The sequence below is a fragment of the Poecilia formosa genome, unplaced genomic scaffold (assembly GCF_000485575.1).
Source record: "Poecilia formosa unplaced genomic scaffold, Poecilia_formosa-5.1.2 Scaffold80, whole genome shotgun sequence".
NCBI lineage: Eukaryota > Metazoa > Chordata > Actinopteri > Cyprinodontiformes > Poeciliidae > Poecilia > Poecilia formosa.
Genome location: NW_006800019.1, coordinates 1,032,712 through 1,047,141, shown reverse-complemented (window position 1 = coordinate 1,047,141; position 14,430 = coordinate 1,032,712). Strand labels below are relative to the sequence as shown.

At 40.3% G+C, this 14,430-nt stretch overlaps 1 protein-coding gene across 3 annotated transcripts in view; it reads right to left on the bottom strand.

Annotated features, from left to right (window-relative positions):
• LOC103141133 (rho guanine nucleotide exchange factor 25-like) overlaps positions 1-14,430 on the bottom strand; it is a 60,850-nt gene that overhangs the window by 36,952 nt on the left and 9,468 nt on the right. Inside the window, exon 1 of one of the 3 annotated variants that reach the window (XM_016673634.1) lies at positions 10,406-10,960. The exons of the other annotated variants lie outside the window; for them this stretch is intronic. Coding sequence (XP_016529120.1) covers positions 10,406-10,514 — 109 coding nt within the window. The 5' untranslated portion in view covers positions 10,515-10,960. Of the gene's footprint in view, positions 1-10,405; positions 10,961-14,430 lie in introns of those variants that run through there. 3 annotated transcript variants of the gene reach the window in all.

The window sequence follows — 14,430 nt, the reverse complement described above, 5'->3', positions numbered from 1 at the left end:
AGAGAGAGAGGGAGAGAGGGACAGAGAGGGAGAGAGGAAGAGAGAGAGAGAGGAAGAGAGAGAGGGGGGGACAGAGAAGGGGCTGGGAGTGCAAAGTTTAAAAATATCTCAGAGACACAAGGCTAGGGCCACAGTCAGCCAGCATACCTTCAATTTCAGCTATTTTGGTTGCTTTTTTCCATACTGTCTGAAGTCTGCCTTATAAGCTGATGACAGCAAAGACGATTCTTCCAGCTGAGACATAAAAAGGCTGTCACAGAAACTTTTCCCCAAGCATTTGCCAGCAGGGCTGTTTTCTGTCAAAAGTGGCCCCGGCTTGTTATCGTGTATTCATGCGTCTCCGAGGTCGCAGGTTAGCAAACCGAAAACTTGGGGGTGGAGAGTAGGGGGGCGAGGACTGAAACTGAAAGCAGACATGCTAATGCAAGACACTGAACCCTTCCACCTCTGTGTCTGTAACACATCACCACTAATCTCCAAAGAGCCAAATGGACAAAAAAATGTAAAAAATGTTCAAGTTTTTTTTTGCTGTTGGTTTTTTGTTCCCCCCCCCTTTCTAACCAATGAGTCATGTGTTCTAATCACTGTCTGTGTGTTGCATGATCTCTGCTGGGGTTTTTTTTATTTTTTGGGAAAAATCTAATTGTGCCCTCTTATGTGCAGCAGGTTGAGGATGATTTGCCTTGAAGGCAAGTGTGTCATTCTAGATTTGGAGATTTGGCTTCTACAATCAGACCCACACACGCAGCAAAACTGTGTCATCATATCATGAAACGCAAAGTTCAATCAAACATTTGCAGCATTTTTTTTTATTTATTTAGCAGTGTTTCATAGAAGCCTTTGTTCTCCCTATCTTCACAATTCAGCCATCTAAATGTGTGTGTGGTAGCGTATGCGTGCGTGTGTGTGTATGTGTGTGTGTGTGTGTGTGTGTGTGTCATTGCTGTGGGGGATCCTTGTTCTCGCTGCATGCATGAGTCAACATCAGTCCCCCTTACTCACAAACAAGCTCAGATGGGAAAACGAACATGTACAGTTTAGATGCAAGAGGAAGACTTGAAAGAGACATTTTAGAGAAGAACAAGAGACAAACTTCAGAAAAGACTGATAAAGATTAAAGCTGCAGAGCTCAATCTGTAGACTGTAACCTGCCACCACCCATGTGAAGTCACTGTTCTTCCAGTCGCTCAGAGATCAGGTGAAGCAGTTTGTTACTTTTATTAGCAGAATGAGTCAAATGTCAAGATTTTTTATTGGAAAGTCTTACTTCCTGGTTTGGGTTCTTTGGGTGGAGGAAAATAGAGCATTAAAAAATCTTGTTCTTTACTGTCAGTTTTATTGATCCATCCATCCAGCCAGCCAGCCAGCCAGCCAGCCAATTATGACTGCAGTTTTTTCTGAATTTTTCCCGATGTTCAAAGCTCAGCGATCATTCTACTACGTGCTGCAAGGCCGTTGAGTTTTCTTTTACTTTCACGAAATATTACTATTGTCCTGCATTCTCTCACATAAAAAAAAAAGAAACATTATCCAAATCTATTTCATTATTAAATCGGCAGCTTGGATTTCCAGTCTCTGGCCCGTGAGTCTAATTGACTGGGCATCATAAGCACACCATTTTCCAAATGGTTTGTCAACAGTCTTTGCTGGGAAGCAGGTCTCCCTAATGGCTCTCTGCTAGGTAGCCTGCTAATGTGCTGCACAGAGTCAAAGTGAAACGTGTGCTTTTGTCTCTCATTTTACCATCCCTCTACCTGTGTACAGTATCCTCTTGGCTGTCTCTATCGCATTGACGATTCAGTCAATAGTCCTTTCCATGCTGTGTTGTCATTATGTCACGTAGAGTAGTGTGCAAAATTCTTGAGTCTTTCCCCACACATTTCTGTGTTGGAGCTAAGGATTAGAAACTAATTTTACCAGTATGTGAATATTGTTTGATAAATCACTTGTTTAGGTGCCTTGCTGGGAATTTTATCTCTGTATAAAGACTCTAAAACTCGAGGGACAAGCTCCCGTTTGTGTCTACTCATAACAGACAGCTAGCGTACAAACATGTCACAAAGACAGTTCACCTTCTTGTTGTATAACTGAAGCGTTTAAAGTGCCAAACGTCTGACGCATATTTACGTTGAGCTCTTAGCTGAAAACTTGGTGAACAGTAGAACTTTGCAGGAGCATAGCATCTGTGTCAAGCCTAACCCTTTTTTGTCTTCTGAAGTGTATGAACATCATGTATGACCATCATCTACTGAAAACAATATGAATGTCTTTGTTAACAATCCACTTGTTGAACGTTGAAAGACCTTCAGCGGGCCTGGAGAACCATCGATCAAAACAACTTCTTACTCCTCAAAACAAATTTCGTGTACTCCCCAAAACAAATTTCGTGAATAAATCAGCTGTGGTTTAAAACTTTTGCTCAGTGCCATGTTTACGGTAAGCATTATTCTTTCTAAATTGTTTCAGTCATGCAAGCTGTCTCACACACACACACACACACGCGCGCGCACGCGCTGTTGTGCTTTCCAAATAAGTACTGCTTGTATTTCATGTCATATTGATTAAAACGTGGAAACAATTTGTGGCAAGGGTGTCTGTGTATGAAGCCACAGAAAAACTCTGATTAGCCCCACAGCCTTCAGAGGAAAAGCGAATGGGTTACACGCAGGAACGACAGCCATCTAGCAAGGCATTTAGTCTCAATGACAGCAGCTGAAACCGCACGAGTTCCTCTATGTTTTTTTCTCTCTGAGAAGTGTGAGAGGAGTTGATTCGTCTCTGCATGCATGCATCAAGAAGGCAAATACGTTTGTGTCATCGTTTAGTAAATAAAGTAATTATTTCCATGATAGGTAGGAAATGAATCATCCTGCTCCGACATTTCCTCTGGAGTCTACTGAGAAGCCTTTTCAGAATAGATGACTCACAACATTTTTCATTGACAGATTTGTCCAGGACAACCAAACAAGACGATGATGACGATGATGACGACGATGACGATGATGGTCACATCAGAAATCTGGTAGCTCACACTTCTTTACCACACAGTCCTTTTGAAAAGGTATTTACCCCATTATGTATTTTTATCTATTTTTTTCCCCCAAAATTAAATGTTCCTGTTTATAAAAGAGACAAGGAGAACCTGAGTAAATACAAAAAGCTATTTTTAAGTAAAATGCAATTGTCACCTTTCAAGATTTAAAATTAGTAAATGCTTCACCACAGCGAGCAATGTACAAAAAAATTAAGAGAAATTAATAAAAAGAATATTAAAAAAAAATGTTTTTTTTATATTCTCTAAAAATGAACTAACACGTTCAAAAGCAGAGAGTTTCAGAGGCAGTGAACAGAAAGCTCTGTCTCCCTTTGTGGTCATCTTTGTATGTGGACCCACCAGCAGAACCTGAGCATGGGACTTAAAGGTGAAGAACCCCTCTGAGAAAATCTGGTGCTGCTCTGTGAAGAGCTCTCCAAGTCAGTAAAAGAATTGCAGTCTGAAAAAAAACTTGAAGCCAGATGTACTTGCATCCAGATTGGAGTCACATGTGGAAACCTGGAGGATTTTAATAGAAGCCTGGCAGCAGCCTTTGGAACAACTTGCAGCTATTCTAGAGAGACATATGTGTAGTGTGTTGCAATAATCTGGTCACGAGGAAGCAAAAACATGAATAATCATGTTTAGGATGCAAGAAAATGGTATTTAGATTGGCAATATTTCTCAGATGATAAGAACAGAAATGAACCGGAGACTCGACATGCATCCAAAGTTAAAAAAAAAAAAAACTGAATCAAAGTGCATGCCAGGGTTCCTTAGAGAGGATTTTAGCAAAAGAACTAAGAGGTCCAAAGGTCTCTTTTTGTCCCAGACATAAATTGTCCTGTTGTAAAGACAATCATTTCAGTTTTATTTTCATTTAATTGAAGAAAGAAGCTTGCCATCTACTCCTTAGTAAAGGCTAAGCAATTTACCAAACAGTGGAGTTCAGACATTTTAGCTGGGTAAACCAAATGAATATCTTCTGCATAGCAATGTATTTAAAGGTTGACAGGCACAAGGGAGAGCAAATACTATAAAAAACAGAAGAGGTCCAAAAACCGAACCTGGGGGTACACCCAATAGAATTGAATAAATGGTTGATCTGTACTTACATTATTGTTATTTTTAGCTGCTGATTTCACTTAACGAAACAGGATAACCAAATAACCCGCGACCTTTGTGAAAAGGAAGAATTGTTACCGGTGTTAAATCCTGAGTAAAATGCAATTAATCTGTTGAGTTTCGCCACCCATACACAGTGAACTGCATCACCCAAAAATCAAGAAATCACTCCAACAGAACATATTGACACATGAAGAAGGAAAGAAATTTGGAGAAAATGGTCAATTGTGGAGACTTCCAGTGCCGATTTTATCCTTAGTTCTGATGTCGATCCCACACGAAACCAGAAAAGGTATTCGCAGAGGAGTCTGAAGACCAAAACCACTGTTGACAGTAAAGAACTGGAAAGCCCATCTCAGATTTCCGCCCCACAAAAAAACATTTTGATGACTTTTCTGAATTCTGTCGACTGAAAAATCAAAAATGAAATATTTTGGAAGTGGTGTCCAGTTACATGTGGCTTAGCACTAAACCCAGCATTTAAAAAAAAAGAACAACATAACTATGGTCAAACATTAAACATGTAATGTGATGGTGTGGAGCAGCTAGGGTTGATGAACAATCTCCCACCACTAGTTTGAGATTTTCACCACCAGCTCTGCGATTCCACTCTAAAACAGCTCAGAGTAAATATTTTTAGAATGGCCTAATCAAAGTTTAAACTTAGAACTCAGATGTCACGACTGTAAGCATTCCCATGCAACCCCGCAATGTGGTTCAAATTCTGCAATAAGGAGGGAGTCAAAATGTATCCACAACAATATAAAACGACTCTTTGTCAGTAGTTCACAGTATAATTAGTTGCATGCATTTTGCGTTAACTCAGGTTATGATTGCCTTATATAAAAATCTAGTGTTGTGACCTGAAACATTTACGCATTCAAAAACCAAAGAAAACTGCAAATGGGTGTTTTTAAAGGCACTGTTTGTCGTTTAACCTCAACTATTCCAGTTAAGATTTCCAGACAGTGTTTCAGCTAATGTTTGTTAGAAACACTCTTCCAAAGACAAAAAAGACATTATGTGCTGCAGTGACATGCCTGACCTGTGAGAACAATGGTGAGGGCTGAGGAACTACAAGTCCGGCCTGTATTGTTCAGTGTTTCCTATAAACAACACAACAGCGCCTAAAAGTTATTGCAGAGGTCAGTGCTTCTTCCACATTAAGTGTGCTTATTGTGTTGTATTAAAGTTCTGATCAACGTCAGGGTTAAAAAAAAAAAAAGTTATTCCCTTTCTCACCTCTTGGCCTAGTTTCATTAGGTAATCGGTAAAATTCACATAACACAGCTGGCAGACGAGCAGACGGGCAAAGAAAAGACGCAGAAAACAGCAACGTATCCAGATCTAACCTGGGAGAAGAAACAGTGAGGTCCCCCGTGTTGTACTACCAGTGGGCATGTTCTGGTAAACAAGTTTAAATTTATTATGCAATGTCAGAAGAAACAAAGCAAGTAATGAGATTTTAATGGTGGTGATTAAAAACAGTTGTAGAGCACGACCCCCTGCTAATATTTTCCCTCTGAAATGATGTTTAGTACATAAGTAAGTTGTTGCAGACAATTCCTCGGTGTAATAAGAAAATGAAGACATAAGAAATGGTTACAGTGGACTTCATGTGGTAGACTAACAGCATTGAAGGAGAGTTTTACTAGGTATTTTCAAAATAAAATACATTTTGTGTTTCTACCATCTTTGCACATCAAGAGACTGAAATAGCTTCTCCAAAACATCTCAAAGTGACTCACGTTGGAGAAAGAGCATCTGTGAACATAAATGTTCAGGTCTTGAATTGGAGGTAGGTCTGGACTTTGACTAGGCCACTCTAGCATATAAAGTCACTTTGATCAAAGCTCTGGCTGAATGTTTAGGGTGGTTCTCCTGCTGGGAGGTGAAAACATTTGTGCATCCACCTTCCCATCAACGCTGATCTTTTTCCCCTGTTGTTGACAAAGAGAAGCATCCAACAGCATGATGCTGCCATGTTTCAGTGTGGATGCGGTGTATTTAATAATGTGATGTGTTCGTCATATTCTACATATATAGCTTTGAATGTTAGCCCGAAAAGTTCTGGTTGCATTGACCGGAGGACATCCTTCCAGATGATCGTCCCCCAAAATGAATTGTGGCAAACATGACTGCTTACAGACTTCTAAAACACATTTTCAGAACCGCTATCACAATTATGCACTTCGTCGCATTGTTTTATCAAATGAAATCACAAAAAAAAAATAAATTAAAACTTGAGAAAAATTGTGTGTGAATTGGTACTGCCTCGTTGTTCTGGAGCCAGTGTTGACTGTGTTTAGACTGAAGTGGTTAAGCTTGGTGCTCACTGTTAAAAACTGGAAGCATGCAAATATTTTCCAACTGCCTGATTGCTGTTTTATTTTTCAGACAGACTGTCAGCACAGATAATCAGGTGATCCAAGCTCTATAAAAAAAAAAAATGTAACGTGTCAAGAGAGAAGTGTTTATTAATGTTGGTCCTCAAAAGCTGGAGGCGATTTGGACTCAGACTCCAGCAGCTATTAGAGGTTTGGGTTTTGCATTCCAGCATTGTCATCATGTCCGTCTTTTAATAACAATGTAGTCATGAAATAGCACATTTTATTGTATGAAGGAACAAGGTTTCTTTCTTGTGCTGTTAGTGGGAATTCATGATATTCAGTTTACCAAGCAGTAGTTGTGCATGTCTGATGGTCAAAAAAAAAAAAAAAAAAGTGCTTATTTGCAAAGACTGACGTATTTCCAACTAATAGACTCAAGCTCAGACCATGAACTCCAGCTCTCATTCTGAAGGAGCACAAACTGTTCAACAGCTGTTGATATTTTTGCTCCAAACAAATAATTTTTGCGGCCAGTCCCGCTGACAGTTCCCAAGGCTGAAACGTGTCAACTAGCAACACACTGTTGTCTTTGGCAGATGTCTGAGCACCTTGAGTGCCCATTGTTTTGCTCGGCGTGGCTCATTGAGAGACAACAGAGCACTTAGCCGTGTTCAGAATGAGAGTAGGCTGTTGATCCTTTACATGTTGTACTTGACTGCCAACATAGTCCTAAAACAGTATAAGTTGTTTAAAATTGGGGAAATTGTGTTTATTAAGGCGCCTTTTAATAGCCTGAAATGTTTAATTCCTCCAATCCCCCACATGTTTACATATTACGAGCTAAGCGTGTGTGTATTTGCTGTGATAACACATGTAGAAGGTGAAGTAGGGGAGCAGCAGACGAGATGGAAAAGGAGAATATCCATTACATAAGAGATTAAAAACCAAAGGAATGTTAGGTATGCGACCAAGAACCCTGGCCAATAATGTGAAAGTCAACTCCAGGAGCCCCCCTGAGTACGGAGGCTCGGTGGGCAGCTCCACTGTACGTGCCTTTGATGTGAAAGGGAACAAACACACAGCAGGGCACCAAGGCATAAACTCATATCATGCAATTAGACACCACTGTTGTTTTAACTTTGCTTTGGGCCACAGCAGCAGAGGTCATACTCTATGAGAGTGCAGAGCAACAGCAAGGACAGTGAGGCGACTGGAACACAGTTAGCAAGAACCAAGCAGGAGAACCTGCAGCTCCACAGCAGCTTATGCTGCGTTTCATTACAACGAGAAGGCAGGATTTGGAGACGAAGGACGTAAAAAGGCTGAGTTGGACAAAGATGGGTCCAAGTCATTGCTTAGCAAGCTACCAGTAAAGTTCTTGTCTTTCCACTCGACTGGAGCCCATCAAATCAAATGCCAAAGAAAGAGATGCTGATTACAAGTGAAGTCAAACACCGGAACAGAAACAGGGGAAAAGCCTAAAATCATAACTTTTGGAGAAAATACTAATTTTAGGTTTGTTTGTTTTTTGTTTTTTTTTTTTGTTTTTTTTGTTTTGTTTTGTTAAATATATACCGGAGAAGTCATGAAGAAACCAAGGCCTGCTCTCAATAGCAGTTTCCGAAAGTTTAAAACAGTAAACTTTGTGTTTTTAATGATTGGCTATTCACACACTTTTGTCATTGGTTCCAGCCAATAATCTGCACATTTGAAAAGATCACATGACTACTTATCGCTACCACAACAAGATCTGTAGCTTTGACTGTGAACTCTACAAGAGAAGAGAAGAGAAGAAAAGAAAAGAAAAGAAAAGAGAAGAGAAGAGAAGAGAAGAGAAGAGAAGAGAAGAGAAGAGAAGAGAAGAGAAGAGTAAAGAAGTCTCCACTTGGCACACACTGCTGCTGGATTCTACAGACATATAGTCCTTACTTTGGATATGACAACATCCTCTATAAAGAAATCAGTGACAAGAAAACATGCCAGGGCCATAGTATGATCAGAAGTATTATAGTCTGTCTTTGGTTTACCTAAAGCAGATCTAGGCCTAAATCTTTTGGGGGGTTTTAACCCCACTTTCTTTTCCGGTTAGTCTTTGTTCTGGCTCTTGAAGCTTCTTGTTGCTCCTTTGTTGAGTTCTGGAGTTCTTTCCTTGTAACAATTTGAGATAACTTCCACTCCTCAACACATTTGCATAAAACACTTAAAACGTGTCTTTTCTCCTTTTCAACACAAACACAGCTCTACAGAGAGGGGCAGCAACTCGCTTACCCTGCAGCACTCTGCAGTCTTTGGGGGGCTGAAAGCTTAAGTGTCTGGAGCGAAGTCAGTCGGTTGGCCTCAGGCAAAACAACACCATGTTGTCTGGATTGGTGGATGTATCTGTGGCTTCACATCAATCTGATCCAAGCATGTTGTCAGCAGAGGCTCCGATATCAATTTTGAAATTAATTTGCTCAATCCCTGATGGCACTTTGCACTGTTTTAGGGAGCTTTTCCAAATCTGTAACTTGAATAATTAATACAGAAACCGACTGACACAAAAACAAAAAATAAACATTATATGCATTACTAAAAATGGCTATGATGACAGGCGAGCTAATTATGAAAAATTTTAGTAATTTTCTAAGAAATTATTACATCCACTTTCTGCAAGCTCTGTGTCAACCTTGGATGCACTGCACAGTTGCATAATATATTCTTATTTATTCATATTTATTCAAGGGTTAGCAATAAATATGAGCTGACAATGTAAATGCTAACCCTAACCCAATTTGCTTTGTATGCTAATAGAGGTGATGCTTTGTGTTTAGTGCATCACAAAATGTATAAAGATGTCCATGCTGCCTTGGGGTGTCAGTGTGTCACTACCAGAATAGTGTCTCCACAAAACCACTCTGTTGGAACGGCATTATCGTATTTATTTTTCTCCATTATCTGGTGCTCACCATCGGGGGTCTGTGTTTAACGTGACCTTAAAAGCATAAAGACAAAAAGACTTTAAACTTTAGCGTCTAGGTATTTATTGAAAGTTATTATGTTTTCCTGCTACCCTGCAGCCCTAATGTACTGCTTGGGTTTCAGATGAGGTCCTGAGGATTGACGCCGGACTCCAAATGCAGCAATTTGTAGCAATTATTCAGATTCAGTGAAGGGGTCATATAATATGCAACTTAATTGGATGTGGAGATCGTGTAAGCTGGCTACGGATTCATAAAGTCGAGTGAGGTTTACCCGAGTAAGGCTTTATGTAAACACTTTATTCATGATGTCATATTTTCTAATCGAGAAGCTCCAACACGAGTCATTCACGCTGAAACCATGAACTTCCAAGTCTGCTGCGATATACCACATTCAGTGCTAAAAGTCATAAAATGTTTGCATTGAGTCTGATTCGAGTCCACACCTTCTCGTGTCAGTGGGAATAGAAAGACCAGTTGTTTCAGACCGGGTTCTGCCTTTCACGCGCAACACATAATCTGTTGACACACACTCATCACAATGACGAGGTCCACTTTCCAAATCCTGCTCACAAACAAACTTGTGTTCCCCCTCTCTGTCTTAAAGGGGAGAGTGTGTGATGCACTCTGTCCTTCCTGTTTCCCACTGTGCAGTCTTCTGGGGGGTGTGGGGGGGAAGGGACATGCTTTGCCTGCTCGGATCTGGACGTGTATCACACACACACACTCAAACACACGCGCGCACACACACGCACATCTGTTGCTTTAGATAGAGGTGCAAACTGAAGTCCACATTTCCAAACTCTGCATATATTTGGAAAAACGACTCAGAAAACAGTCTATCTAAACATGCAGGAGAGGTTCAGGTACTGCTTTAAGTTTAGTGATTGACAATAACTCAAAGAAGATTTTTTTTTCTTCTTCTTCTTCTTATGTGTTGGTATGAGCATAATACTGACCTCTGACTCTGGCATAGCAGCAGCCACACTTAACTAGGATTTTTCGGAACAAATGCTGGCAGCCACAGCCTCTGTGGTGGCGATGGTGATGGTGGTGGCCCCCTTTCATGCTGTTGAACCATGAGCAAAGGTGGGCATGGGGCCCAGCAGTCAGTCTCTATCCCCCCCACCTCTCTTTTTCAGCTTTACTCCAGCAAAAGTGTAAGTCTCCAAAAAAGGTGTCAGCTGATCCTCTTCTTCTTCCTCTTCCTTCTCCTCCTTTTTCTCCTCAGTTGCCTGTTAACAGTGCTGGAGCCCACATCCAAGACACTGGCAGTCCTCAAAAGAAGCAGGCAAGAGGAAATCCACACCAACAGGGGATTTGTTGTTTTTTTTCTTCTTTTTTTAAAAGGCAATGAAATATTCCTGCGAGCTCATCATCACACTGAACATGTTCTCTCTTCTCCCTGTCTCTCCGTTTTTTTCCTGCCTCTGCTTTCTCTCTGGTGCTGAGCTCTCGCCTCTGTGAACTGCCTGGTCAAATGACAGACGGGGAGACTGTTTCAGAGAGAGAGAGAGAGAGAGAGAGAGAGAGAAAGAGACGGAGATACCAGGGAGAGAGAGAGAGTAAGGGGAGGGTTGAGAAGGGTGGAGTCTACGGATCTTTGTCGGCTATTCCAGTATAAGGTTCCCACTCCCTTGCTTTTTCTTTTTTCTCTCCTGTCCTCCGTTCCTTTCTCCCACTCCCCTAGTTGATTTTTCTAGCTGCCTCTGTTCCTCTCTTGGAAGAGGAAATGGAACAGACATGGCAGAGGCAACCCCCTTTGCCATGTCTGTTATCCTCTTTCCTACATGCTTGAGCCTCATTGTGGCAATCCTTACATGGGGAGCCTTAGACAGGACCAGATTAAACGTGTTCTCCTATGCCTGCTCACTTCTGACTCTGTAAATAGTATCACCCGGCCCGGGTCTGTAGCGATACTGATTGCTATTTAAAGACCATATGCAGATTCAGGTTGGGTGTCATGCATTTTTCCATAAGTTAGACACGGGTTCAGTTTCTTTAAGACATGTTTTTGGGTTCTGGGTCACACCTCTTCATAGAGAGTCGTGTTCAGTTGTGAGCCTTAAGGTAACCGTTTTATTTCTCTGTGTCTCCACGGAGCAAATAAGCAGTCTCGTATTTTATAATGTTGTTACTCCTGCACACTGTGTGTGTGTGTGTGTGTGTGTGTGTGTGTGTGTGTGTCTGTGTGTCCAACTCTGTGTGTGTAACTCTCGACATGCAGACTTCTAACTCTCTGTCTGACATGGAGTAACAAACTTACGGAACATACAAACGTAAGCAAAGGATCAGGGAAGTACCCTGTGAGTCTGTAGTTAAATATTAATTGTTTTTAATGATGAATAATTTAGGGAACAGATAAGGGCTTCCTAATGCGCAGAGTTGTCCATCTGTACACAAATTGCATTACTGATGTTCTAGATCCATCACAACTTCTGCGTGCAAGTGTTATTTCAAAACCCATACATTCATATCAGAAAAAGCCAAGAGGGTCAATGAATTCAGAATATGTGGTATGAAAGACCTCCACTGTTATATTATGGTTATTCCTTCTATAATGTATGCAAACTATTTCCTGCTAACAAATGTCCATATTATTGATTGTTTAAAGAAGTTATTATGAATTAATGCACATACATAATCAGAAACTTAATCATTTCCAGACCATTGTTACCTATTCACCCATCTTCGTCATTGCCTCCATATGCAATTGTGCTCAATTCTCATCTCCCTTCAGTGCTACGTTTGAGATTTCTCCCATTGAATTTGATTTCTCTTACAGAGCCAATCAGCATTCAGAAGGAGAAGTTCTGAAAAACGATGTCGATTTTATGGCTGTTTTACAATTGCATTCTGCCTGTAGTTTTAGCAATGACAACAGAGGAAGTGAACAAAGTCACTCAGTTCCAATTAACATTAGCAGGCATCTTATTTGGCTTTGTACTTTTTGTCTTCATAGGGTAGGGTGGTTGGATTATAGTGCAATTTCTGGTGAGCTTCATAATGTCGAACTAGTGCATTACATATGTCATGGCCAAACATTAGCAGTTCAGTAAAATCAAAAACAATCGTTTCTCAATAGCTTAGGGTCCAGCCCCTCTGTACGAAGCAAAGCTTGACGGTTACTGTGATGGTTCTTAAGGGTGGAGTCTTACCCCATTTTCTTCCAGAAAATTAATTTCAATATTCTGAGAAAGTAACATGTAACCTCATGGATAGTAACCAGTAAATTCCAGGACAATATCGTGAAAGTCTTTAGAGTATAACCTCTTTTGGAAAAGTAAAGGTCTGAGAAAGTAACATCTAATTTCAAGGAGACTTACCTCAAAGTTCTGAGAAAACAATGCATAAGTTCAAAAGCTGCATGGTCCTGAGAGATAGCTCATAAATTCCAGAACAGCAACATATAAGTTTGTTAAATATAACCTCTTCTGGAAAAGTTTAAGTTTAACATGTGGCAATCTCTATGTTCTGGCAAAAATAAATAAAAAAAAATCATGGAAACATATAAGTCATGGAGAATGCAGCTTGTAAGTTCCAGTTAAGTAATCACCAAAGTTTGGGAAAACAATGTGTCAGAGCTGTAAAAAGCAATATCTAGCTTTTAAGACTGCAACATGTTGGTTTTAACCAAACAAAGTTGGTTTCTGTAAAGTTCCCCATAAGTTTGGGCACAGTAACCTGTAAGTACATAGATTGTAATGTCTTAGCTCTGGGATACTAGTCTCTACATACTGGGAAACTAACATGTTTCCAGTATTATAATGTTTTTAATGCATTGTTCACTTCAAGAGTTTTCAATGTTTCTGCCAAAGCATCTCTATGTATATAAGAGATTAAGCTATGTATTGTTTCTGTGGATTTGACCGCTTTAATAAATGTGTTGATAATTACTTCTCTAAAAACAACCTCACAAATCCAGATATATGTACAAATAATTATAATAATAAATGTAATCTATTTTACTTCTAATCAATACAATCCCTATCAGATTTACTGAGCGGTTTGCATGGTTAGTACAAATTTACCAGGCACATCGATGCATTTGCCTTAACAACTGAAGTAAATGTTTTGAACCAAAATACTCATGAATGTTGAGCAACCTTATTAGTGAATATGGTGAAATTTGTTTCTGAGTACTTAATTTTTTGTTCCACTCATCTGCGTCTTTGTTCAAGCGTGAAGCAGGTACTTTTTATTTTTATTTTTTAAACTTCTCCCAACTCTTAGAAATGTTTAGGGTTGGATTTGTAGTTGTGCACTGGACATTCTTTGTGTCTGGCGCCAGAAACATGTGCACACCTAGCAGAGGAGTCCTAAATCTAAACTAAAAAATGCAGTTTCCAACACTGTGGAACAAACAAAGCAAACCATATTTAGATGTGAACATCAAAACACCAGAAACACAGTTTACATTTTTAGCCTTTCTTACAGATGAAATCAGAGCGGGCCCGTAAAGTAAAACACGTTCTCTTGAGTAAATAACCCCAGACAGACCCGGCGCAGGAAGAAAAATGAGAAAGGTTTTATGAAATGCTATGACATTCTGGCCTGGAAGCAGCATTCTCAGACTTGAAGCTGCTCAGATTGTGACTCGGCGTATGACATGAATTTATTTTCGCAGCACCTCTCTTCCTTGAAAAGCTGCAACCGTAATAAATCACCAGCTAATTCCTGGAATGGTATAGAGACAGGTGAGGATCAGCAACAATCACGCTCCAAAGCACACCATCAAGTGCCTCCATCTCATCACGGCGACAGGGTGGAGGCAGAGTGCCGTCACGTCGTCTCTGTCATCTATAGGTGACAAAGCAAACAGAGAGGCCTCACCCATCAGCCTCGCAAGCGGGATACACACACACCCCCATTGCACAGCTCGCTGACTTGCACAACAGTCTCACTGTGTCTCAATTTACAAACACAGAGAACCCAAAGCAGCTGTAGCACACACACACGCCGAAAAAAAAAGAAAGAAAGAAAG